We start from the raw sequence: 25,311 nt of genomic DNA, 5'->3' as shown, positions 1-25,311 counted from the left end.
TATATATAATTTTTTTTTTGGATTTTTGTAGCTTATACCTTTTGCTCATTTATATATATATACATATATATATATATATATATACACATTAAGGTTTATATATATATATATATATATATATATATATATATATATATATATATACATGTATAATTTGTAAGTACCTGTATTTGTTTTTGTTGCAAGCAGCTAAGTTGTTTTAAGTGTAAAGTTTTGTTGTTTGATTTTTGTTTAGTTTTTTTGTTCTTTTTTTATTTTGTGTTTTGCTAAGCTATAAAATCGTTTACGATTTTTTTTTGTTTTAGATTTATTTATTTAATCTTTTTTTAAATTTAATTGAAATAAAAATGAAAGTTTTCTTTCTTTCAATTTTAGGCCAACTCAAAGCAAAAAACTGTTAAGATATTTTTCAATTATCATTTTCTCTAGTTTTTTGTTTTTTCTTATTCATTTTTAATAGCTCTAACAAATTCTTTAGATTATTACATATAATATATATTTATACACACATATATATATATATATATATATATATGTATATATATATAAAAAAAAATGATATTCTTTGCCAGGCGGCTAAGCAAACTAATCCAAAAAAAAAACCATCTGTGGTTCCTTTTTCTAGCTTTCCACTTATCAAGTAAAGCTAATATATATATGTGTATATTTACAGTATATATATATATATATATTTATATATCTGTTTCAAAGCATATCGCATATTAGTTTGCTTGCTCTCTAGTGCTAACATCTCTATCCATCAAATCTTTTTCAACGTCTTCATCACGATCTTCTTGGTTTTCGCTTTCTTTTCTTTGCTTCTTTTACTTAAGATTAATTAAATTCGAATTTTTGTGTTAATTTTTTATTCATATACAAATACACACACTCATATATGAATATATGTATATATATATATATATATATATGTGTACATATATATACACATACATGTGCTTATATATATATACATATATATATATATATATATATAGATATATGTTCATATATATATTTATATATTTTGCCATTTTGCTTAGTTCTCTAAATGCTAAAAAGTTGCAGAGCTACCTTCAATTTCTTTCTCATTTTTAACTTTTCTTCTTTTCTTCCTCATCGTCGAATTAACAAATTCAGTTTTATGTTGATAGGTTTTTTGTTTTTGTTTTGTTTAAATGTTTTGCAGCTTTAATTTTAATAAATTCCCTTTACCAAAATTTCATTTGTTTATTTGGTACATAAAATGGCTGCTAAATTTATTAATTTTCTTTTTCCATTTGTGATTTTTTTTTTTAAATTTTTTTTCTCTTTTGGTTTGTTAAATATTTTGTTTTTTTTTTTTTTTTTTTTTTGTTTGTTTTTTATTGAAAACCCAGATAATTTTGGTCTCTTACCAGTCAGTTTTTGTCTCAAGTGTGTTTAGTGTTAGATGTATGTTAGTTGTTGGTTTTGTTTTATCATTTTCATTTCTATTTGTTTGTTAACAAAACTATCAATATCAATGTGTTTTTTGTTTTTCTTTTGGTTTCTTCTTCTGCTTAATCAGCATTTGCATCGTAATTTTCTTGTTCATCTTTTCTTCTATAAATATATATATATTTTATATATAATATATATATTAAATCGATATTTTGGCAAAAATTTTGTTCTTATTTCTTCAACTATTTTGTCTCAACGTTTTTTTCTTCTCATTTCTTGTAATGCATGAATAATGAGATAAATATATATGTATATATACATACATATATATACATACATACATTCATGGGCTTGTTGTTGCAATTTTCTTGTTGGTTTTATCTTTTTATTTTTTGTATATATATATATAAATCTATTTCAATTTCAGCTCTAATGTATATCATTTTCTTTTCCTTTGTGATACATCTTTTTTTTTTTTTATTTTTTTATTAATTTTTTTCTTGTTCGTTTTTGTGGTTTATTATTTGTTGTTGTTATTATTAATTTTGTGTTGCAATTGTTACATACAATTGTCAGTATCTTTGCATGGTTTAAGAAGACCATCTGAAAAAAAGAGAAGGAAAATAAGAAATTAATATATTATAATTGATCGATCAATAGTTGCTCTAATCAAATTTCTATTTTTCATATAAAGAGATACAATATATGTATGGCCCTAAAAAGTATGCTATGCATTAGGTCTAAGTTCAATAAATTTGTTTAAGGTTTAAGAAGGTTTTTCATTGAAAGAGATGAAAGTATTTAGGCCAAATTTTCTGAAAATCTATGTCTTTTTAGAGTTTCCACTTGATTTCTCAAAAAGTTATTGAAAACTTAAATGGCTTTCTAATTCCTTTTCTAGCAAATGGTCAATATTGGCTTTCCAATTTGTTCGTTTCATTCGTTTTTGTAGCGATTCGACTCACTTCAATTGAAATGTCATTGGGAGTAAATAAATTGCCTATTCAATCAGCATTTGGAGTTACTGTTGCTCACCCATTTCAAAAGTTGCTCCATGTTGCTCCTTTATTGTTGTTACTGTTTGTTGTTGTTGTTGTTGTTGCTTGGTGGTGGCATTTTCCTAGGCCTTTCGCTTTTGTTGCTGCCACATGAATAGTTTCTCAACTAGCTCAACTTTGGAATAGTTTGGATTTGTTTCAGTAGTTGCTTGTGAATTTAGTTCATTTTGTTGGCTATTGGTTTTGTTGTTGTTATTGTTATTATTGTTGCTGCCGCTTATATTGGTGGTGTTGCTACTGCTGCTGGTGCTGCTGTTGTTGTTGTTGTTGCTATTCGTTGTAGTGGCTGTGCTATAGCGATAACAATAAGTACCATTACGCCAGCTAGCAAATTTATATGGTATGGCATTATGATTTGCATTATCATTGGTTAATTGTGGCCTAAAGCTCTGGCTAAGATTATTATGTGATGTTGTTGTTGTTGCTGCTGCTGCTGCAGCTGCTGATGTTGTTGTTGTTGTTGTTGCTGCTGCTGCTGCCGCTGTTGATGTAAATGTTGTTGCTGTTGCTACCGCTGCTACTGCTGCTGCTGTTGATGTTGCTCGATTAAATAATGTTGTTGCTGCATTGAATTCTGGCTGCTGCTGCTGTTGTTGCTGTTGTTGTTGTTGTTGTTGTGAATTACGTTTAAGGAACTCCGATTGTTAATAGGGTCGACTGGCATCCTTTGGCCGCTTCAATTGAACTTTCAGTCTTTTCATGCCAATCTGGAAGCCATTCATGGCCTGAATGGCCGCTTGAGCGCTGGCGGGATTATCAAATGAAACAAAACCTAAAAGAAAATGCAAAAAATGTAGTTGCAAAAGAAAAGTAAAAATAAAGAAAAGTGAAATGGACAAATTAGTTACCGAAACATTTGCTCTGATTTGTAGCACGATCGATGAAGACCTTTGAACTGATCACATTGCCAAATGGCAGGAACATTTGCATTAATTCAGCGTCACCAAATTCCTGTGGCAAATGATAGATGAACAGATTGCAGCCCTCTGGGCCGGATATCGAACATCCAGGGAACATCAGAAAATCTTGAAAGAAACACACAAAAAGTTCTTATATAGAGAGAATCTCAAATGAAATATATCGATTCAAATCAACTATGGCGATTGACAAGAAAGGAAAATACAAATTGGAAAACCAACGCCAAAACAAAAGGGAAAATTACAAAACAAAAAAAAAAAAAAACAAAAAACCCAACACAAACTTGATGATAATTTTTCTGTGTGGGTGTTTGTGTATATATATCATGTGTATAGATTTAACGATTTTTAGTTTGTGTGTGATTAAACAATTGAAATGAATTCAACTCAAAACTATATGTGTGTTGGTGTGTGTGTGAGTGTGTGTATTATATAGGGAAGGATATACATATATACTATATATATATTTAGCAATTTAATCTATAGAAATGAGACTTAATGTGCTAAAGTCTAATTATAATTGTTACTTAAATGATACAAGTTTAGTTTCAGATTAGGCCAAACCCCAATTTATCTGCCAATATAAAATGAGATCCATTAAATTTTCAATTTTTTTTCTTTTGCCTGTTGGGTGTATGCTTCATGCTTTAAACCAGAGAGAACGAAACAAATTTCTATTCAAAATTTAAATTAAAAATCACATTTAATACACACTGAAAACCAGACAGGACTACAGGACACGAAATAAAAAAGACCCACACAAAGACATATTTAAAGTTAGCATAAGGTATTAGACACACACACACACACACACACACACAGATACACTCGCACACTCATACGTTCAGACATTGATTTAGACAGCAAGAAGAAAGAAGATATCTATAGCAAGAGCAAGAGAGCGAGAGTGAGAGAGAGAGAGAGAGAGTCGCATATAGACAGGATATATGTTAATGGTGTTTCGGTGTCTTTGTCTCTAAACATAAAAACATTTTTTGATGAATAAAAAGTCTCCTTCTTCTTTGTCGTCGTTGTCTTCTCCTTCGTTCTTTTGTCATCTTCTGTGTTCTTTTTTTTTTCTCTGTTTTATTTGGTTTCATTTTTGCGCTCTCATTCCGTTTTCCGGCCAACTCCGGGTTTTTGGGATATTTTTATGAGATTTTAAGCAGTTTATATGTTATTTTTACGATCACATAAAATGGCCTTTAAAATTGCCGAGGCCCATTAAAAACGATTTACGCCTTTCGCCTTTCCGAAACATTTTTGCAACCCTTTTTTGTTTTTTGGGGGCAAAAGAAAAAAAAAAAACCAATGTACAACAACAGCAACAACAACAACAATAATAAGAGCAGCAACAACAAATGAATTCAAGGGAGTTGCTTGCTCTGTTCAAGATAAAATGTTATTTTGTTTTTTTTTTTTATCAGAATATAAAAAACGACTACAACAACACAAAATTGAGACAACAGGAAAAAATACAAAATAATGAATAAATAGACGAACCAAGACAGAAGGGAAAACCAACAAAATGAAAAGCCAAGTATGCCAAGTAATTAATTTTTATGCGTTTTTGTTGTTGTTGTTGTGATTTTATTTAAATTTTTAATTCGTTACCCAAAGATGAAATAATTAATTTGTCTCGCTCAACCAAAATATACAACTGCATGTCATAAAGATCGCCTGCTCTGTATAACGTATACGACACGTGTGCCCCACGAAAAGAGAAAACTACGTTTTTCCCACAATTTCTTTTCGTCTTTGGCTATTGTTGTTTAGATCGTAAGAATATAAAGGTCAAGTGGATTCTGGCTCTGATATTGACTACAATTCGTTATTTTGTGCTCATTTTGAAGGAGTTATAAACGGTTTTATCCGTTTGTTTATCCAAAGATTAGAATTAGAATACATTCATTCATGTGTCGTACAGAAATTCCATGGATTGAAACTAAGAAGCATTTTGTTGGCCGAATGAAATGAAAGACGAATCTTTTATATATTATTTCGATTGTCAGAATTATGAAAGATGAAATAGTATATGTGTGTGTATATGTATGTATGTATTTCTCGTATATTCCTTTTCTTATGGCTATATGTGCGTAGGTCTATGTGTGGGTTTGTAAGTGTGAGAGTGTAGATGTATGTTTGTTATATCTATATCTATGGCATATAAAAAGTTAAATGTTTACAATGCCCAAAAAACAGAAGTGAAATCAAGTAAATTCACAAAAAAAAAGTAAATAGAAAAAAAAAACAACAAATATTTTCCAGCTATTTGTTTATCATTGAAAGAAAAAAAAACAAAATCAAATACAATATTGAGTTACAGAACAGCAAGAACAACAACACAAACTAATATATATTTGTATATATATATATATAAACCGATTGAAAGAACATGAGCAAAATGGACGGCTGAGTATGTTAGATTCATAGATAGATAGATGGATGGGAAGGACAGATAGATGGATAGGTCAGGAGGAGAGAGGAGAGGAGTGAAAAAGGAATGTAGAAAAGGTCGAAAACGAAATGAAAAACGGAAAATCAAAAATAATATAAAGCTTACCTTCACGCTGAGTGGGTGCAACCGCCGCTAGGGGGGTGGTAAAGCTTGTGGAAACTGTCCATAGACGGCGGGAAAGGCTGCATTATATATAAATAATTTTTGTTTTTGGTTTTTACACAAAATTCCGAAACATTTATTAAAAAAGACAACACAACAATTAAGTAAGTTATACGTATACCATAAATATATATATATATATATATATATATATATATATATAATATATATATATGTATATATATTTATTACTTTTATATAGGTCACAACTTTATTTATTTTTATTTTTTGTTAATCATTATTAGGTCGGATTCAGGGGAATTGGTGGTTTTATTTGGTTTAGTTAAGTCTAAGAAAAATGAAAACTGTAGACAAATCAAGAATTAAAGTAAGTAAATTTGAAAAATCGGCAGACCAGTCAAATTGAGTAACTGGATTTCAGAAAGAACAGATTAAACTTCGTTGTATAGAGAAGAAAATAACAAAAATAAGAAAAGGAAATAGTCTTAAAACAGGAGCAAAAGTAAAAAAGTAAAAATTATTTATGATGATGACCAAAAACTAGATTAATTAATATAGTTCAACAACAAAATAAACAAAAGCCATCAACTGAAGTCGAAACAAAATGTTGTAAAACATTATTTTAGACTGTTATCTCATCGCTCATAGAAAGGAGATTGATTTTCGTAATTGCTTACAACATTTTGTTGACTCTAAACTGAACAAAAATTATAGATATAGATATATATATATATAGAATATATATTTATATTTATATATTAATGTTAGAGTTATACACTTTTACTAACAATAAATATTTATGGCATGACACAACAATTATTAATTATTCTTGATATAAGAAAACAATTATGAATGGAATGAATTGGGGCTGTATTAATTTTTCTGTTGTTTGATTGAAACGGAATGAAATGAATGAAATAATGAATGAAAATGATACTGATAATGATCACTGATTCACAAACATGACTAGTTCAAAACAAGAAACCAAACGAGAAGAAAAAAAGAAAGGAAAAGTATATATATATATATATATATATATTTAGATATTGATGATAAGGCAATAAATTCGTTTTCCTTCGTTTCGTGGCAAATGATGAGCAAAAAGTGAATGTAATTGTAATTGATATTGTTTTGCCTATTTGCTATTTGCACTAATCTATATATAGAGAATATTTTGTCCTTAGTGGTCCTTAGAACTAAATATTTTGGTTGGGAATGGGATAGCAATAAAAGGTTTGGGTGTGGAGGTTGGCTAAAGAGACTAGACTAACTAAACGGGGGCTCATTGTGGATGAAACACTTACCAACTCCTGGGAATGGTGGCAAGCCAGGGAAGGCATGTTGCAGGGCAGCAGCATCGCCATTTGCCAATCCTTGTGGCGGTATGGTTAAATGCAGCGGATCTAATGAAATAAAATAAATATATGAAATATTTTAATTTAATTAATGTCTTGTGGAAAATATTCCTAAAACAAACTAAAACTGTATCTTAAAACTCTCTAAGGATTATAGAGTATGCTTTAAACTGGGTTCGAAGTTCATTGAAGATCGTTTCTTTATTGTTGATTTAAGCCTTCAATCAGAGAGTTCTTAGATAATAAGTTCAGCATGGTGTGAGTAGAGTGAGAAATTTGTATGCGATTGCTAGACTTACGTCCTGGGAATGCCGTTTGTGGAATGCCATTCGTGAATACACCATCCGCTGCTGCAGCGGCCGCAGCGGCAGCAGCTGCTGCTCCACCTGGCTGACCGTTGGGTGTATTGGCGCCCATATTGAAATTGGGCATAGTTGGGGATGGCAGCGATGGTGGCTGGCCGGTGCCATTAAGGCCATGAGGTATTTGCGTTGCCAGTGCAGCCATTGGATTCATATAGGCAGCAGCCGAACCGGGCGCTGTGGCAGCGGCGGCCATTAGAGCGGCTTGTTGTTGTTGCTGTGTTGGTTGAAATTAAAGGAGAAAAAAAAAACAAAGTTGGCAAATTGCCAGGTGATCCAAGGATTTCATGTAGAGTTGCAAAAATGTTATCTTTCACTTACCTGAGCGTAGGCGCCGTACGGACTGAATTGATTAAAGACAAATGGATTCAATAGGTTCATATGACCGGCCATTTGTTGCATGCGCCTTATTTGTCGCTCCTTCTCCGTATCGGCGTATTTGACAACCAGACTGGAGGATGCACCCTACGATAAGAGATAAAAGATAGAGAAAAAGAGAGAGAGAAAGAGATTGAGTCAGGTTAAATTCAAATGGGTGTATTATTTTGGTGTGCTTCGGTGAGGCGGGCGATGGGGATTCATGATGGATGGATGGAGCGATGGGATGGGATGGGATGGGATGGGATGGTTGTGTCGTTGCTGCGTTCTTTGTTTTGGGTTCGAGGCAAATTGTTACTTGAACATTGCATATTTATAGGCGGCTTTTCCGTTTACGCATTTTCCTCTTTCAAGGAGTTGCTCGCAGCAGCAGCACAGGAAATCCTATTACAGGCCATTATTTTGTGATGACAACGCAGAAGCCGCTCATCAGAGAGATGGCTCCTCTACCTTTTTACCTTTTAGCCAGTGTTTACATAGATGCCTCCTACTTCTGTTCTATCTCATTATTATAGATTGTACAAATATAAAACCGAATAATTACGTGTATACATATATCAAAATAATTGGCATACGGCACACTTCAATTTGCATTTCTATTGAAAGCAGCTTATAGATAATAGCCTACCTACCTATTCTTTTAGTCTATTCAAAGGCATTTGTCCGCCTCTCTCTCCCTTACCGTCTCTTACCCTGTCTCTGCCTCTCTCTCTTCTGCTCTTTTGGTGTCCCTGTCACTCTTTTGATGTCAATTAATTAGCATAATAATGGCAACAGGCTTCACATTTCACAATATGACAATTGAAAAGAGACATTTTGCGAATGTCGTTTTGGTTCCATGTTGTTTTTCGTTTCCGTTTCTTCTCACTCCTGACATATTTACGTCCCCTTCCAGCGCCCAAGACCACCACCCCAACCACAATTAAGATGAGTTTGCTTTTCGATTTTTGTGTAATGGGAAACCTTTCCTGCTTTTATGATTTTCCTTAGATCATTAATCAAAGTAACAATGATATTATGTTGCATAATTTTAGGCACTTGTCTGTATTAGTGCGTGCGTGTATGCTAGTGTGTGTGTGTGTGTGTGTGTGTGTGTGTGTGCCGTTAATGAGACAACAACAAAAAAGCAGGTGCTCCATGCTTTATGCCCTGAACACAATTTTAATTAATGAAATATGAAACTCCAGTTTATGCAAAAGGCCATAAGATAGCAGAGCACAATGAGGAGGAGGTTCGAAGCCACGGGGGTGCTTCAGATATGAAGTACGAGGTCGGAGGCCCAAATGGTTTGAAGGCAGTTTGGTGAGTGGGTGAAGTGGAATGTGAAACTATTCCCGTTGTGCCCTAAAGATGTGAAACTGCTGCTGCTGCTGCTGCTGCTTTTAATGAGCTTTAATGAGGACAAAATGAAACTCTGTACTGAGTGAAGCCAAATTCAGGACTTTTTAAATTTAAGTTAACTTGCTTTCAATTAGAATGAAAAGAGAAATGGTTTTACTTGATGTGAACAGCTTGCTATTATCTCTTTCTAATGCGTTTAGCTATTTCATTCACATTTGGAATCATCTTCCCAAAGCTGTGTTGTTGGCAGTTAATTCAATAACAATTTCTTTCATTTTTATACAAAAGTTTCAAATTGAAATATAGAAAAAATCCATTAATCCTCAATACTAATATCATCGTTCAACAGAATTTTCATCTCGGCTTTCATCGGGTAATCTCTCTCTCACTCTCTCTGTTGTCTTAATTAGTTCTACTGCCATAGAACTATGCAACAGGCAACTACACAGCCACAAAAGCTCATAAATTAATTCATTAACGTCAATTTAATTGCCTAATAATCCTACAGTTTCGGGCTGACCCCCCCGTCCCACTTGTCTGCTCGTCAGTCAAGTGAGAAACCGAGTCGACCCATAGAGTTTGATTCTCTGCCGACTGCCAACTCTTGGTTTCTTGTGGTAGAAGGAGGTTAAAGGATGGCAGGGGAAACCTCAGATATGGACAAAAATTTTAGTTTGCAGTGCGCTCAATATGGAAACCGTTTATTATACTTATATATATGTATGAGAATGTTTGGCCTGTTCACTTCCTGTTTCCTGCAGTTTCTACTCCTGCTGCTATTTCTTCAGTGTGCTGCTGGTTTTCAGAGAAGACGACACGAAATTCCCATTCAAGTGAATTGCTGCCGCCAAATGAAATGAAAAATTCAACACGACACACACACACACACAGAGAAAGAAGGAGTCATCGCTTGTCGTCCTTCAACAAATGCAACAGGCTGGCAGCAGGCAGCCGGCAACTAACAAGCCAACTAACAAGTGAGGTCCTGGACTCGTGCCAGGCGGCACTTTTGGCAGCAAATCGCATGTTGCATGCCACACAAAACGTGACGCCATTAGATGGGCCTTACCATCGCCTCGAGGGTAAATACTCGTACTATTTTTTTTTTTTTGGCTTTCTTCCTTTTGTTTTATTTTTTGTTGTTGTTGTTGTTGGTCTTGCTCCCGTGTTTTTTATTGTTTTTTAATGTGACTAGCTCAAAGTTCGTTTTGAGTCCTTTTCTCCGTTTCTCCGTTTTTTTTTTTTTTTTTTTTGGCAAAGTTTCAGAGGCCAATTACAATTGAAAAGGCTTACAGAGTGCATTTAAAAAGTAATTTGTCTGAGCTTCGCTCAAAAAATAAAGTAAAATTTAAAGCCCTCCCCGTGCACGTACATACAAACGTATATGTATTTATATGTATTTGAATGCAAATGCAACCAACAACTTTGGTCTCTCGTCGTTGCCGTTGCTGTGTGGAGTAAGGTATGAACTGTAGGACGGGGCTGGAGCCTAGGGGAGAGGATAATCACAGTTGCCCGTGTTCACTAATGGTTGCTACAAGCCACAGGACAAGGGAGCTGAAATGCAGCCACACTCACACACACACACACACACACACACATACACATGCTCAATCGCGTAATAAACTCGTGCAACGTGTCTGGGGACATGTTAACATGGCAGTCGTGCCAAAAATTATTATTCCCGCCTCGCCACGTTTCGGTTTTCGCCTTTTGCCGCACACACACACACACACATACAAACAACTCCACCTCTTGTCTTTTTGTGTGCACGCTGGTGTTGTTGCTGCCTTGTTGCTTGTTGCATACTTTTAGGCATGAGTATGAGAGTCGATTTGTCAACGCCTAAAAGGACAACATATTTCTTTTCAAAAAATACTCAACAAATGGCCCGGCAAATGGTTTTTAACAAATGAATTATAACAATTTTTTTCTCTCCTTACTTCTATACATATATATGTATATGTATATTCTATATGCAATTTTTTATGCAACTGATTTGCATTTTATAGTTTTTCTTTGTTTTTTTTTTCGATTGGGTTGTGAACTGCTGGAGCAGCGGCATCGGTGGCAGCTTGTTTTAATTGCTAAATAAATTGAATGGCCCCGGTCAGGGCATTTGTTTAATGGTTAGCCATTTTTATCTATCAATTAAAGCAGCGACAAACAAATATGTGCATGCAATATGCATATGTATATTTATTATATACATATATAGAGAGAGGGAGAGAAAAAGAGGAAAATGCTTGGCACATAAATTTTTAGAGAAAATGTATATGAACGTATATATGTGTGTATATTTCTTTTGGTCTTTTAGTTGCATCTGTTGCATAGCCATTGGAAAATGCCTTATTCAAGAGAAATATTTTATATTTGTTTCAATTTGATTAAGTTATAGAAACACACAAAAACAAAAGTTCCACTAAGGAAATGAACTCTGAAACTAGTTATGCGATTTGAAGCATTTACATAGCATACTTATTGGGGCATTCTAAGTACTGAAGAAGAACTTTTGCTAAATTAAGCTGGTATTGGAAAAGTTTTAACATACCATACGAAATTGAGTGTTTCTCTGATAATCTAGACATAATCCTATGCAATTATGGCCATGCGTACATACTACTTTGGCTACTTGGCCGCAACTCGCATGTAATTTGTCCACTGTAATTTTCGGTCAACGTGTCGAAAGATTTAACAACTTGCCACACATAACACTCACACTCACACATGTCGACATCGTGCTGATTGTGTCCACTGCTAAAACGCCTAATGACGTTTACACGGCGCTAGTCTGTACGCTTTGTCCCGCCATTCCCCCTCTCATCACCAGCAGCAAACATAATTACAGTAATAATGTGGCCAGGTAGGAAGGTAGGTAGGTACTCGTCGTTGTCGTTGTAGTAGTTGATGCCTTCTACCTCTATAGCAAACTAACCAACCAACCAACCAGCCAGTCATCCAACCAACCAACTAACCATCCAACGAATCAACCCAAGGCTTGGTGATGATGTTGATGATGACATTAGCGAGGTGTCAGGCGACAATTTAACGAGTTGTCGTGGACATATGTATATGCGCGAAAAGGATTCCTTTTCACACATGCCACATGGCACATGGCATATGAGAAGCACATGCAACAACAACAACAGCATTCGTCACGAAATATCTTTAGTTCGTGTTAAGGCTAAAACGGAACGGAACGAAGCGGACCACCAACAATTTTGTATGCTTTTAAATTAGCCAAAGTGTGAAAGTGTCATGTTTCGAAATATGAAATTAACAAGAGCAGGAAGTACTTTGAATGGGAGGAGAAAGGAAAAAAAATAAATAAAAGGACAAGATGAAAGCACGCAGAGAGAAGGCGAGAAAGAAAGCACACACAAGCCCCGAAAGAGGCCTTGCTGTTTGGTTATTTCCTTGGTTGGTTGTTGCTTTTTGATATGCTGTAATTTTGCTCTGGGAGGCGCAAATTGAAAGGAAGTGCACTTCAATTAATTGTTGTTGCTTGTTTACTTGCTGCCTGCTTGCCTGTGGGCTGGCTGGCTGGCTGCCTGGCTGCTATATCCTTTCTTTTTTATTTTCCCTTGCCCCGCTTAAAATGCAGAGCTCTTTGTCGGCCAAAAACCCGTCTTAAATCAATGCCAATGACAACTTTCAATGAGTTTTTCAATTAATTTTCATTACAAAAACTTCTCAAATTCAAACCATCGGTGAATAAGTAGTGTGAAAAAGTAGCAGTAAAACTAATTACAAATTCATTTTCCGATTTTAATTTCGCTGTCAGTGACAGTCAGTGGCAAACAGTAAAACCAGCAGCAGCGGCAACAGCAGCAGCCGTAAATGTCAAAACAAAGAGAGGGGAGGAAAAAAAAAACCTGGCGAATAGGGGATAACGGGAGAAATTCACCACAAAAACCAAGCAAGTAATCTTTTCCGCCAAATAAATCACACCATCGCATAAAAAATTGAGCTTGCTTGGCAAAGAGACAACGAAATAAAAAGAGGAGAAGTCGCCAAATTAGTGTAAAATGCCACTAAGCTACCTAAAAGTATGCTATGCATTAGCAAAAAAGACCCCCAAAAAAAAAAAAAGGAACGAAATTTACGTACTACTATGAGAAAAGTTACTTTGGTCCTTTACGAAAAGTTGCAATGCGTTGTTAACCGCAACTCTCTGGGCAGAACTTCATCTCCTCCTTCTTTAACTCGTCCTCCTGATTCGCCTCCAGTTCAGTTCAGTCCAGTCGAGAACAAGAAGGATGAGTACGAAGCTGGCACACTGCATACATTAAACAACTTTTGGCTCATTGCATTTTTCCTTGGCCCGAGCGGGAGCTCGACCGCCGCCCGTTGCTGGCAGCCATCAAAAGGCAGGGCTATTGGGCCGCCGGCGAAGCGTAAAATGCGGGCAAGCAAAAAGCGCGACCCGTCGCAGGACTAAAAAGGGGCTAAAAGAACGAACGAGGAGCAGGAGAGGACGCATGGCCAAAGGGACGGAACAACGATGGCGTTGACAATGCAACTTGGGCCTTGGCCAAAATGAAAAACTTATTTAATTTACTTTGCTTTTTGCCACAGACCTAGCCATTTAATTCAATTACTCGGCGAAGAGTTCTCTTTGACAAGGATTTTTTTATACACGCACACACACACACTCAAGTATATATATGTACGTGTACTTATATATATTTTTTATTCTCTGCTTTATGTTGTTGCTATTGCTTTGCTCAAAAGAGCAAGGAGCCGCGCCTAATAAGCCAATCAACAGTGAGCAAAAAAAATATCAAAGTAATTTCACAAAGTGAAAAAATAACACTTAAAGAAAACTAGCCTGAAGATCCTGTTAAGTTATAGCCTGAAGTTTAAGTTTGCAGCCTCTGGGGTCGTTTTAACGAAAGATATAAAATGTATAACAATAAGAACTCTCCGCACATAACTAATAATTGTAGCTACCTCATCATGTCTCTCCTTCTTTCTCTCTCTATCTTCTCTTCTCTTGTAGTTTTAAAATCTCTCCTTTGCCGAATATTAAGTATGTTTCTCAAATTGTTGCCCTAACTAAGTTTAAAGCTTCGCCTAAGTGAATAAATTGCTTTCTAGGCTTAGCAACACAGTTTTACTTGCCTGTCGTCTCTCTCTCTCTTTCGTTTCGCCCCGTACTCAGACAACAAAGAAACATTGCAACTGTATAAATCGGCTAGAAAACTACCAACTACCGACTGCCGTCTATCATTTCCGCTCAGCAATTTGAAGCAAAAAAAAAGAGAAGAAAAGTAGGAAAAACTTTTACCTGGCAGAAGAAAAATTGTCAAAATATAAACCGCGCACATGAAGAGACTGAGACTGAGCATGGTATATGGTGAGGGAAGAAGACGAAGAATGGGGGGATTGGAACTGAGTCTGAAAGCTTGGGCCAGGTAACCAAGACGACACTCGTTTATCAAAAAGGGAGCAGCCCCAAAAGAGTATTCTCCTTACGGTTTTTTTTTCCCCCTTTTTATGTATTTTTTTTTTGCCTTTCTTGCTTTAGCCAAATAAAACGTTTCACGCCGCCAACGCCTAGAAGTATGCAGTAAGCACATATTTTTTTCTTCCTGCTGGCGCTGCTGCTGCTGCTTTCGTTCCACCAAATATATTCATTGCAAGATTTGTTTGCAGCGGGTGGAATGAAACGTTTTGCATATGAAACTTCTATTCTAAAGGATGTGCAAGAGGATGCAGAATAAAGGATGAAGAAGTTGCAAGAGCGAGACAGAAAGAGAAAAGGCAGAAAGAAAGAGAGGACTGCGAGAGACTTATGCTTGAATTGCAAATAGTTAGAAAAGATTTGCCATGATTTTGGCTGTTACTTTTTTTGGAATGCAGCATTTCTCGTCCTTGCCAACTCTTGCGGCTTGCTTTTTCAATTGAGAGACAAAAAAAAAAAAAAAAAGATGGTATAGAATGGAATAGGAAACGAAAGGAAAGGGACGAAAACTTGATATATGTCTGTCTATTTGTCGGTCTGTCGGTCCGTATATCTGTCTGCCATGGCATGCAAACGATTTGTGCTTACTGCATTTGGGCGGTTCAAGGATTTCAAATGATTAAATTGAGGCAGTCGCTTCTAGACATTGATAGCTTTACTTCTGTGTGTGTGTGTGTTTTTTTTTTTTCCAACTTCTAAATTGGTTGGCAACCGGCAACAACTTAGCAGTCAAAAGGGTATTACATACATATTTGTGAGGAGAGTTCACCAACATGCAAATTTAATAAAGAGTCAGTGAAACAAAACAAAAAAATGCCCTTGGGCAAGAGTCATTTCAAACTGAATGCATCTCTGCTATAACTTTAAACAATAATCCTATTAAAACGTTCCAACAAAAAATATCATTTAACTAACATGTCGTATACATAATATTATTCAATACTTTCAGATTGAGTAGAAGACTTTAAAAGGAAACTTTATACCGAATGTGAAAGAAACAATTGGCGAATGTTCAGTGAGAAAAATGTGAGTAAACAATATACAATTAACTATAAGTATCTTGCTTTATGAAAAAACATCTGATTTGCTGACAAATATCTCTCAGTCAATATATGTTTTGTTTGAGTCGGTTATTTGCCTTGTTTCGGTTATTACAATCGCTAACGAACAATCTTGTTCGTTTTCCTGTTCCATCCGTTTGTTTGTTTAACTCATTTTTGGCATTTTGCAGCATTAAATAATATTTGAAACAATCAGAAATCAACGCAGCAACACAAAGCAAATAAAAATATATAAAACATTTGCGGCCATTTGCCGTTGGCAAATGCTTTCTCTCTCTTTCTCATCCCACACCATCCACCTCTCGCACTCGATTTCTTTTGGCCATACACACACACACACACACACATATGTATGTACATGTGCATATATTAGTGTGCAATTTGGCCAAATGTCGCCAACATGGCAGCCTGTCCATGTACTCTTTCTTCTTACTGCCTCCTTTCAGCCCTTCTCTCTCTCTCTGTCTCTGTCTCTGTCTCTTTCTGTTTTGTCCCAAAACTTTCACAATATTTCCGCAAAACAAATTGCGCGTAAAAATGGCAATGCAATTTTTGGTCGTTTGTTGCGGCGGGCCAGTTGGACCAACTGGACGCCACATTGCATCCACATTCACATATGTCTCTTGCTGCCTTTCATTTTGTACCAAAAACTCTCGTTCCTCTCCCTTTTTGCCCTTCGTCCACTGCTCTGCTGTGTGCACTTTCGGCACTCTATGGCGAAAGTGGTGAGTGGAAGGAGTGTGTGTGTGTGGGGGGGAGAACATGTTTCTGTAATGTTTGCCCAATTGAATTTAATAATATTTTCATTTGGATTTTAGTTTTCATGCAATTTTCACTCGACCAAAACTGCAATTGGGCCTGGCATGTCCCTGGCATTATCCCTCTCGCCACCCCACCCTTTGTGACCCCTCACCAAATTACTATTTCCATTTGTTGTTTTTCGCAAAATGAAATGAAATGTTTTGTGCCATTTGTGGCATCAAGCGAAACTCGTATCTAAAGGGACTATTGAAGCTAATTGGGTTGCATTCAATATTTTCCCGCTCTCTACATTTATTTGCTTTTTATGCGTGTGAATAATTTTGATTTTTCCTCATTTTATAAAGATGTGAATAAACTGCTTGAAATTTAGTCAAAAGTGTTGCTCAATCCATTTACCATAGGATTTTAGCTAGTTATCACTTATTTGGGCAAAATAAAACACTAGAAAGAAAACGTAGTCTACAAGAACCGTTTAAAAGCACTTACTGCTTACGCTTTTATCCTTGTTTTGGTCCTTACTCCAGTCGTTTGCCTTTCAGTGCAAACCGAAACCAACTATCGCATCAACAGCTCGTAAAACCAAAAGCAGCAAATTAAACTGCCACCATAAAAACTCAACCAGACTTGGTTTACATCAACTGTTGGCCACGAAACCACCCGCCACCCACCACCTCTCCCAGCGTTCTATTTACACCCGCCACCGCTGCTGCCGTCCTCCACCATTGACCATTGCCCATTACACTGACCATAAATATAATATTTGATAATTTTATTAACAATTTCGACTGTAAATTGTTTACGAGCGAGTGTTGGACTTGCATTTGGAAAAAGGGCCAAGTCTGCGTGCACTTTTTATAGGTCCAACTGTAGCTAAGAGAGCAGCTAAAAAAAGTATATATACCGGCAAATGAAATATTCATGTTCTTCGAGCATAACTAGAGCCAGCCCCAATCCTGCGAATGGAAAGACTGAGAGACTGAGTCGTAAATTTAATTTGGCCTGGCCTGAACATTCTGTTCAATCAAGCACAAAAAAACACCGCAGACAGACAGCAACAGAAAGGAGCAGGGAGCAGAGGCAGAAAGAGGAGAACCTAGCCGGAGCAAGCCAAGCTCTAGCCATGGTTTAGTTTTTTGATTTTAACTGCATTAGAGGCCTGCAAAAGAGGTCCTTATGGGTGCTTCTGCTTTATCCTTGGACTGAATTCAATTTTGTTGCAATGCTATGCTAAAATCAGCAACCCAAAAACTTTTTGCACATTAAATTTATGAAATTTGGTAGCTTTCCTTTCCCCCAACACCCCTATCCCCATCTTTTGCCTTTCCTTGTGTTTTTTTGGTTGGTTTTGTGTTGTGCTTTTCGGTTTTCGTTCATATTCTCTTAAAACTCAATCATGCTTGCATGTAATATCCTGGCTATGTCCTTTCGACTGGTCCCTTGCTGAGGCCATTTGCTTGGGCGACATTTATATACACACAGACCAAGAAGAATAAGAACAACAACAACAATGATAACAAGCAAAATGCCAAGGCAAGTTGTCCTTAAGCCTCGCTGCCTCCTCCCACCTACCGCTTCACAGTTGGGACTCCTGCAAGAAGTTCTATGCAAGACAAATGCAACAACGCAACAAAATGCTAAGGAAAAGCAACTGGACCAGGGTTAGAATGGGGTAAAGAAGTATTAGCTTTAACTATCTTCCACCTATTTTGCGGAGTTCCTTGAGCGGACGACAGAAATTGCCCTTAAAAGTTTTGCTGTCACATTCTTGGCATAGTCCCACCGAGTCAGAGCTGGAGTCGGAGACGGAGACGAAGTTGAGATGAAAAGGGGAGGGATCTTTTGTACAAATTTCAAGCCTGTTGATTGCCTAGTTAGGAATATCCTTGCCAACTGGGTATAACTTGTAACCGAGAGCTAGTTTTGTAAGCTTCAATGTTGTCGTCTGTTGGCAACAAAAGCACAAATACATATACAAATAAGTATTAAATCTTTATTTTTTTTTTTTAAATTCAAAGATAAATCTTATGCTTAATAGACAACCGTCATTCATGTGGCAAAAAAGGGGAATAAATTGTCTCAGTGAATTTAATGAAACACTGAAGAAGTAAGCAAAGGTAATGAAATACTTGAAAGAAATTAGCGGAGAACTGTCAGTGCATTCCATTTTTAAAGCATTAGACTTAAAGTAAATTTAAATATTTTCAAAACTAGACTACAATGTTCTTGCCCAAGGAATACTTTATACTCGAAGACTTTAAAGTCCATCAGCTAGAGCTGATGAGATGACAATTGAAGTTGGTCTATTCTGTTCCTTAGGGTTGCTTGCATTCATCTTAAAATTTGTTGAAATTTTTTTGTTGAATATGCAACATTTGAATTGGTTATGTTATTCTTTAATTTGCATACTTTCATTTTAAGAGGCAACTTTATTTAAACATAAACAGCCATGCAAGTTGCATGCAACTCGACAGTTTTTTGTCTCTTTTTCCCCTTTCCATGCCAATCTCTCGTTCCATCTTGCTCTCTCATTCTGTCCATCAAATATTTTTTATATAAACATGCCGCTTCTGCTTGACTTGCTTATCATAACAAAAGTTGCCTGTCCAAAAAAAAAAGAAAGAAAGTTAAGAGAAAGAGAAGAAAAAGTCGAAATAATATGCCAAAGCATTCTTCACTGATTCTGGCTACGCGTTTTTGCACTTCAAAGTACTTCAAATCAATTTTCTTCACTTATTTTCATAAACCCCGGCAGAAACCCCATCCTCTTACCCCTCGAACCCATTCCAACCCATCTAGCTCAACCCAAAGGACTTGACGAAGACGAACAAAAAAATTTGCCAGAAAAGTTCAATTTTTGAAAAATATTTGCAAATTTCATTCACAGCGCTCGTCCATTCAAATTTCCTGCATTTATGTACAGAGAAATATGAGAGGAAGGAGCTAGCTATCCGAGAGGGTGAGCATGCAGGGGGCAAAATGGAAATAAAGGACAAAACAGCCATGGTCCAAAGGGGCAGCTGCGTCGTTGCCTTTTTTACGTTTTTTTTTTTTTTTTGCCTGTTCCCCTTTCCATTTCTCTATGGTTCTTTTTTTTCGGCACATTTGCCCGAGCGCAAGGACCTTTTGTTATATTGAGAAGGCAGCAAGAAATTGCGCTAAGATGCTTATCCTTTTTTCTTGTTTTTTTCTCTCTCTTTACCTCCCGTACTCTCTCACTGTGTTGCCTTCCTTTCGTAGGGAGCAAAAATGGTAAAAATGCTCCATTATTATTTTTATTACTTATTTGCTTTTAATACTTCACGAGGACGAAAACGAATGAAGGGAATGAGGACAAGTGATGGAAACGGCGTCGGCCGAGGCGAAGGGACGGCCAAGGGGCTGCTTGGGGATTGGAACGTCATCCAATCTCAAAGCGGATGTCGTCTACTTTGCATTTTGAGCCGTTTCTACTTATATGCTTCCTGCTGTATCCTAGTCGTCCCCAAGTCCGAGTCCAAGTCCATGTCCGTGTCCGTGTCCGCGTCGAGTGGATACTCTCTTTGGCCAGGCATATTTTAAACGACGTCTCCAACTGCCAAGACCCTTTACGCTCCTTTTACCTCCCCTTCCACCCGTTTGGAAATTATTATACTTGTCCCTTTGGTGGCTTGCACTTATTGAAAAATTCGCCAAATATAAAAATGTATATATGGATATATCATTTTTTTTTTCGTTCAGTCTTGGAGTCTTCGATTTTAGGTCCTTGTTTTAAGTGCAATGGGTAGTGGTAGTTGGCTTTGTCGTCTGTGTTTATGCAAAAAATTTGTCTACTGTCTGCTGTCTCTCTCTCTCTCTCTCTGTTGGCCTGGTCAGAAGATGTGGAAGATGAGGGCAAGCAGAGTAGAGCATGGAAGACCTTTTGTTATTTCTTGTGCTTAAGTAGTTTTTGCTGTTTTTCATACTTTTAGCTTGTAATCACTGTCAATGTCGACGGGTTTTTCTTCTCCTTTCCAACGTTTTTTTTCGTCTCTTCTCTCTGTTGTTTTTGACATGCTGCTTAAATGCTTCTCAAGATTTAGCTACTTGATGGGGAGCTCCTTACAATGTTATTAATAATAAGCTATACAAATTTTTCAATGTCTTTCGGCCAAGCCAGCCAGCCAGCTAGCCAGCCGGCAACAGACAACAGAATAGAGGACACTTGAACTTACTTGGAACATTTGCTGGATATATAGTGTGTGGGGTGGTAGGGAATAGCAAAAAAAAAAAAAAGGGTTGGATTCGAGAGAGATTTATGCAAAATTTCTCTTCAATTTTTTTTTCGTTACATACCTGAAACGATAAGAGAAAAGAAAATAGAGGTTAGATTTTTATTTTTTTGGTTGTATTTCATTTGTCTTCAATTTAAATGTCAATTTGGTTTGTATATACATATATTACGGATTTTAAATTGGATTTGGTTCTAATCATATTCAGCTAAAATGTATGCTACACAATTGTTCAAACTGGCATATCAAGTTGTCGTTTGCCTAGCATAACGGTATTATTTGACCCTTGGGAGAACCTTTGATAACTGCTTTTAATTTGATCTAGTGTCTGAAAAATGGTTTTAAAGTCGTACATAGCAATTAGGGCATGCTTCATTGGCTGCCAAAAGGTACATAAAGTACGTGTGTATGTGTCTGACTTGGTTACCTCATCCTCAACCTCAAGCCCAGCCCCATTCCGTTCACCATCTCAACTATTGGTTGGCTCGTTCAATCCCCCCCCACACTCCTCTATCGTGTTGCCCTTATTCATGTAAACGCTTGCTTTGCCATTCGTTCCGAGTCATTTCATTTTCACTTTGTTGTTGCACAGTTGGAGACGGCGACGAAGACCAAAAAGACTGAGATGGAGCTGGAGGAGGAGAGGCAGGAGGAGAAGGTGGAGGAACAGGGCATGAAGTTTCTACAATGCCATTTGTGTGTGCTCTTTTGCCCATAGTTCCACCTCACTAGCCTCACAGTCAGCCATGGCACTGACTTAAAATGACAAACAACATTGGAAGTCTCACCTCCTCTTACACTCTCCCCTCCAATTCCCCATACTCCTCAACTGCCCTGGCCCCCTGGTACTCTCAAAGCCCTGCCAAAAGCGAAAAATGCTTTTCCCTCTCATAGAGAGTCGTGAGTCAATGTGGGTGTGGAAGCGGGGATAAGAGGCGCGTACATGCCATTGCACAATCATTGGATTCCGAAACATTTCTAGAATATTTAATAAGAAAACTGAAAATCGTTGAAATGCCAGCAACACTCATAATGTCGTTTCTCTCCCAGTCGAAAAGTCGACGAAGCCGACGTCTAGGTCCCATTCTTCCCCCCACTTCTGTCTATCCTCTACCACTCTCAGGCCCTAGATAAAAGGCTAAGGTCAAAGACAATATTGAAATGCCAATTGAACTTTTTGCTATTATTAAAATTTTACTGGTCTTACAACCATTTAAATACATACAAAAAGGAGTGTGCCAGAAACAGAGAGAGAGCTTGAGAGAGAGAGAGAGAGCGAGTTGACAATGTCGTTTCAACAGCTATTAATACGAGCATTTTTGCTATGGCATACTTTTAGGCTGACCTAAGTCCTTAAAATAAATATGAGAAAAGGAATAAAATGGCTTGGTAATTGATTTTCTCCTTAAAGGTTTGTTAAGTGAAATAAATAGAAATGAGAGTAATTGAAAAAAAGCTTAAAACTACTTACAGAAAGTAGATAAAAGATCTAAGGAAATCGATAGCATACTTTTTGGGGAAAAAGGAAACTGTTGTAACACCAATTAAAACATGCTTGAATGAGAGTTTGAAACATTTACCTAGAAATTAATTAGTGGTTGTAGTTTTAAAACAAGTCTAAAGACCAATCAAAACACTTTACTAACTTTAAAACATATTACAGCCTCTGGCCACACATACACACACACACGTACATCAATTAAATTATAAATCATGATGTTGAGACCCTCTCTCTCTTTTACTCTCTCTATCTCTCCCTTATGTGAAACTCTTCACATATCAACATGTTAAAACAATCAAAATCACATTTTGCACTTTAAACACACTTGTCAAATAAATCAGCCTTCGGGATGGCAAACAATTTTAAAGAGCCAGAAAAAACATAATTTAAAAGCCGAAATGCTGCCGGCTCAGTGACAAGAGTCTTCCATAATAATAAATTACCTTTAGGCCCAGTGTCCTCCCTACCTCCCCGCTCCCTTTAACCAGGCACCAATCACCAACAAACTTCAAACACACACCCACACACAAATCAAGTAGAAAAAATAAATAAACAGCCGAAAATTATGCAACACAAATCAGCGCATTTTATGCATGAACTAACCCATAAGCGATAAAAAGGCAAACCAACTAATTTTGAAAGAAATCCGAAAAAAACTAAATTTGTTGCACAGACAAACTAATTTTACAATGAGTCAAAAAAAAAAAAAAAAAAGGAATTTGTGAATTGCCACATGCACGTACACACACACACATATAGAGACATAGACATATCAACATGGACATATGTATATCGAGTGCAGTGTAAATATCCTGCGGTTTTTAGTTTATTATTAATTTTTGTCAACGAGTATTTTTGTCCTGGCTTGCCCTGGCCTGTCCTCTCATGCCCTGCTCATTTCTGTTCTATCTAGTGCCAGGCCCTGTCATGTCCTGTCTCTGCCTGTCACTGATAATAAATTCTGCACTTGTCGCACTAAAACAAAAATGTTTTAGTATGTCGTCCCTGTCCTAAGCGAGTCCTTGCCATCATTTTTTGTTTGCATACTTTAAAGCGTCATTTAATTAATGGCCAAAAAGAGAAAACATTGTCAAATGTTCAACCAAATGTTAAATGTTAATAGCAAGCATGTCATACAAAATGTTATACAATGTGTCCAACAATTTGATTAGCATAATAAGTAACAGACAGATAGAACCAATGTTTAAGATGTAGGTATTAACTAAAATGAGTTAAAAGATCGCTTATAAATAGTAGACAACTCGCGAATATTTTATAGAACTTTAAACAGTTTAAATGCTTTTTGTAGAGCATAAAAAATTCCTTTATGAAATCCATAGACAAAAAATTGATGTTTGTGTGTGTGTGTGTGTGTGGCATGTTTTGTTGTACGGACCAATTTGCTTTGTCATTGGCTTTGTATGGACAAACACACAAAAATCCGAAAAGCGGAAATCACGCACATTGCGGTTAGGAGTCCTTTTGCTCGTCCTTTCCCGCACTAATATTTGTTTGCATTTTTCGTGTGCAGAGATATTTACTTGATTAAAAATTAATAATTGCATACTAGAATGCATCAACAACAACAAATCAAAAAAAAAGTGGATATAGGATATAGGTAGATATAAATAACTGAAAATATATATATGGATATACATGTGGATGTGAAAAAATTTATGCACACGGATGCAATTTAATATGTTAAATATGTCAATTAAATGGAAGCGCCGATACAACAGAAAGCAGACAACGCTGACAGTCGTACGGGATGCTTATAATGAATTATATATGTAGGATGATAGGTATATAAACACAAGATAGTTATAGAACAAAAACATCAAAATTTATTTAACAGTTGATAAATGTGAGACCATAGAAAATATTGAACTTTATGACTTGGCCACTTGTGTTCATAATTCCATCAGGCTTTAAATCATCATCTAAGCGCTAAGGATTTTCAAGAGAGGCAAAGTCAAGTGCTTAAAGCAGCTCAAGAGAGCGATGACGACGTCGACGACGGCGACGACAACGACTATGAAGATGAGAATGGGAATGAGAATGAGGACGAGAATGGTGACTAGAATGACGAGGACGAAGTGCTCCATAATGCACATGAAAGCAGACTCAAGTAATAAAAAAAAAAGAAAGAAAAGTAAAGAGAAAGAGAGAGAGAGCGAGCAGAAAAAAACAGAGTCGAGACAGAAAAAAAAGAAAGAAAAGGCACTCGTCAAGTCCATGACGATGATGTCGACCAAGACGAAGACGAAAACGGAGACGGAGACGAGACGTCGAGGCGCAGTTTAAACGACTTAAGCGCCAAAGAAATCATCATTAAAGTCTCGCCTGCTTCTAAACCCACCTCTTCCTTCTCCTCGTCCTTCGACTACTATCCAACATTCCCTCCTCTTTTCGCGCTGCTAAAGAAGTGTAGGCGTGGCCAAATGCAATCGACAATGCTGGTTAAGTCAAGTGTAGGTCGTTGGTCGTTGGGTCGCTTGTTGGGTTTTTAGTCAGACTCGAGTTGAGAAGGGTAACAACGGGGTGATGGGTACGGGTTACTCCTACTACTACGACTACTACTGCTGCTGCCGTGCACTTCTTTGGAACACTTAAGTAAATAGAGTTCAAAATGGAAAATACTTCACTGCCTTCACTGCTTGCCTGTTCGCGAGAGTGAAGTGCCTGCCTGACATCGATCTGGGTTTGGGATTGCTATCGCAAGCTGGTCTCCTACTACTACAACAAGCTCCTACAGCTGCTGCTGCTACTGCCCCATCAGCAGCACTCACAAGGGCTTACACAATGCTCGGTCAGCTGTGTTAAGCATGTGTAGAGGGGGCTTTAATGCCTTGTCTGCCATTT

At 36.7% G+C, this 25,311-nt stretch overlaps 1 protein-coding gene and 1 long non-coding RNA gene across 4 annotated transcripts in view; one reads left to right on the top strand and one right to left on the bottom strand.

Annotated features, from left to right (window-relative positions):
• Positions 1-2,642: 2,642 nt before the first annotated feature.
• The window catches only part of bru3 (bruno 3), a 394,704-nt gene continuing 372,035 nt past the window's right edge, over positions 2,643-25,311 (bottom strand). The window contains 7 exon segments of the mRNA XM_068292297.1: positions 2,643-3,249; positions 3,326-3,502; positions 5,958-5,987; positions 5,990-6,034; positions 7,280-7,378; positions 7,630-7,909; positions 8,014-8,157. Coding sequence (XP_068148398.1) covers positions 3,122-3,249; positions 3,326-3,502; positions 5,958-5,987; positions 5,990-6,034; positions 7,280-7,378; positions 7,630-7,909; positions 8,014-8,157 — 903 coding nt within the window. The 3' untranslated portion in view covers positions 2,643-3,121.
• Positions 15,860-25,311, top strand: part of LOC137578745 (uncharacterized) — a 317,816-nt gene continuing 308,364 nt past the window's right edge. For all 3 annotated transcript variants that reach the window (XR_011032761.1, XR_011032762.1, XR_011032763.1), the window contains exon 1: positions 15,860-15,904. This is a non-coding gene — a long non-coding RNA (uncharacterized lncRNA). The remainder of the gene's footprint in view (positions 15,905-25,311) is intronic.

This window comes from Drosophila tropicalis, unplaced genomic scaffold (genome assembly GCF_018151085.1).
Source record: "Drosophila tropicalis isolate 14030-0801.00 unplaced genomic scaffold, ASM1815108v1 contig_694, whole genome shotgun sequence".
In the NCBI taxonomy this organism is placed as follows: domain Eukaryota; kingdom Metazoa; phylum Arthropoda; class Insecta; order Diptera; family Drosophilidae; genus Drosophila; species Drosophila tropicalis.
This window is presented reverse-complemented; position numbering and strand designations above follow the sequence as displayed.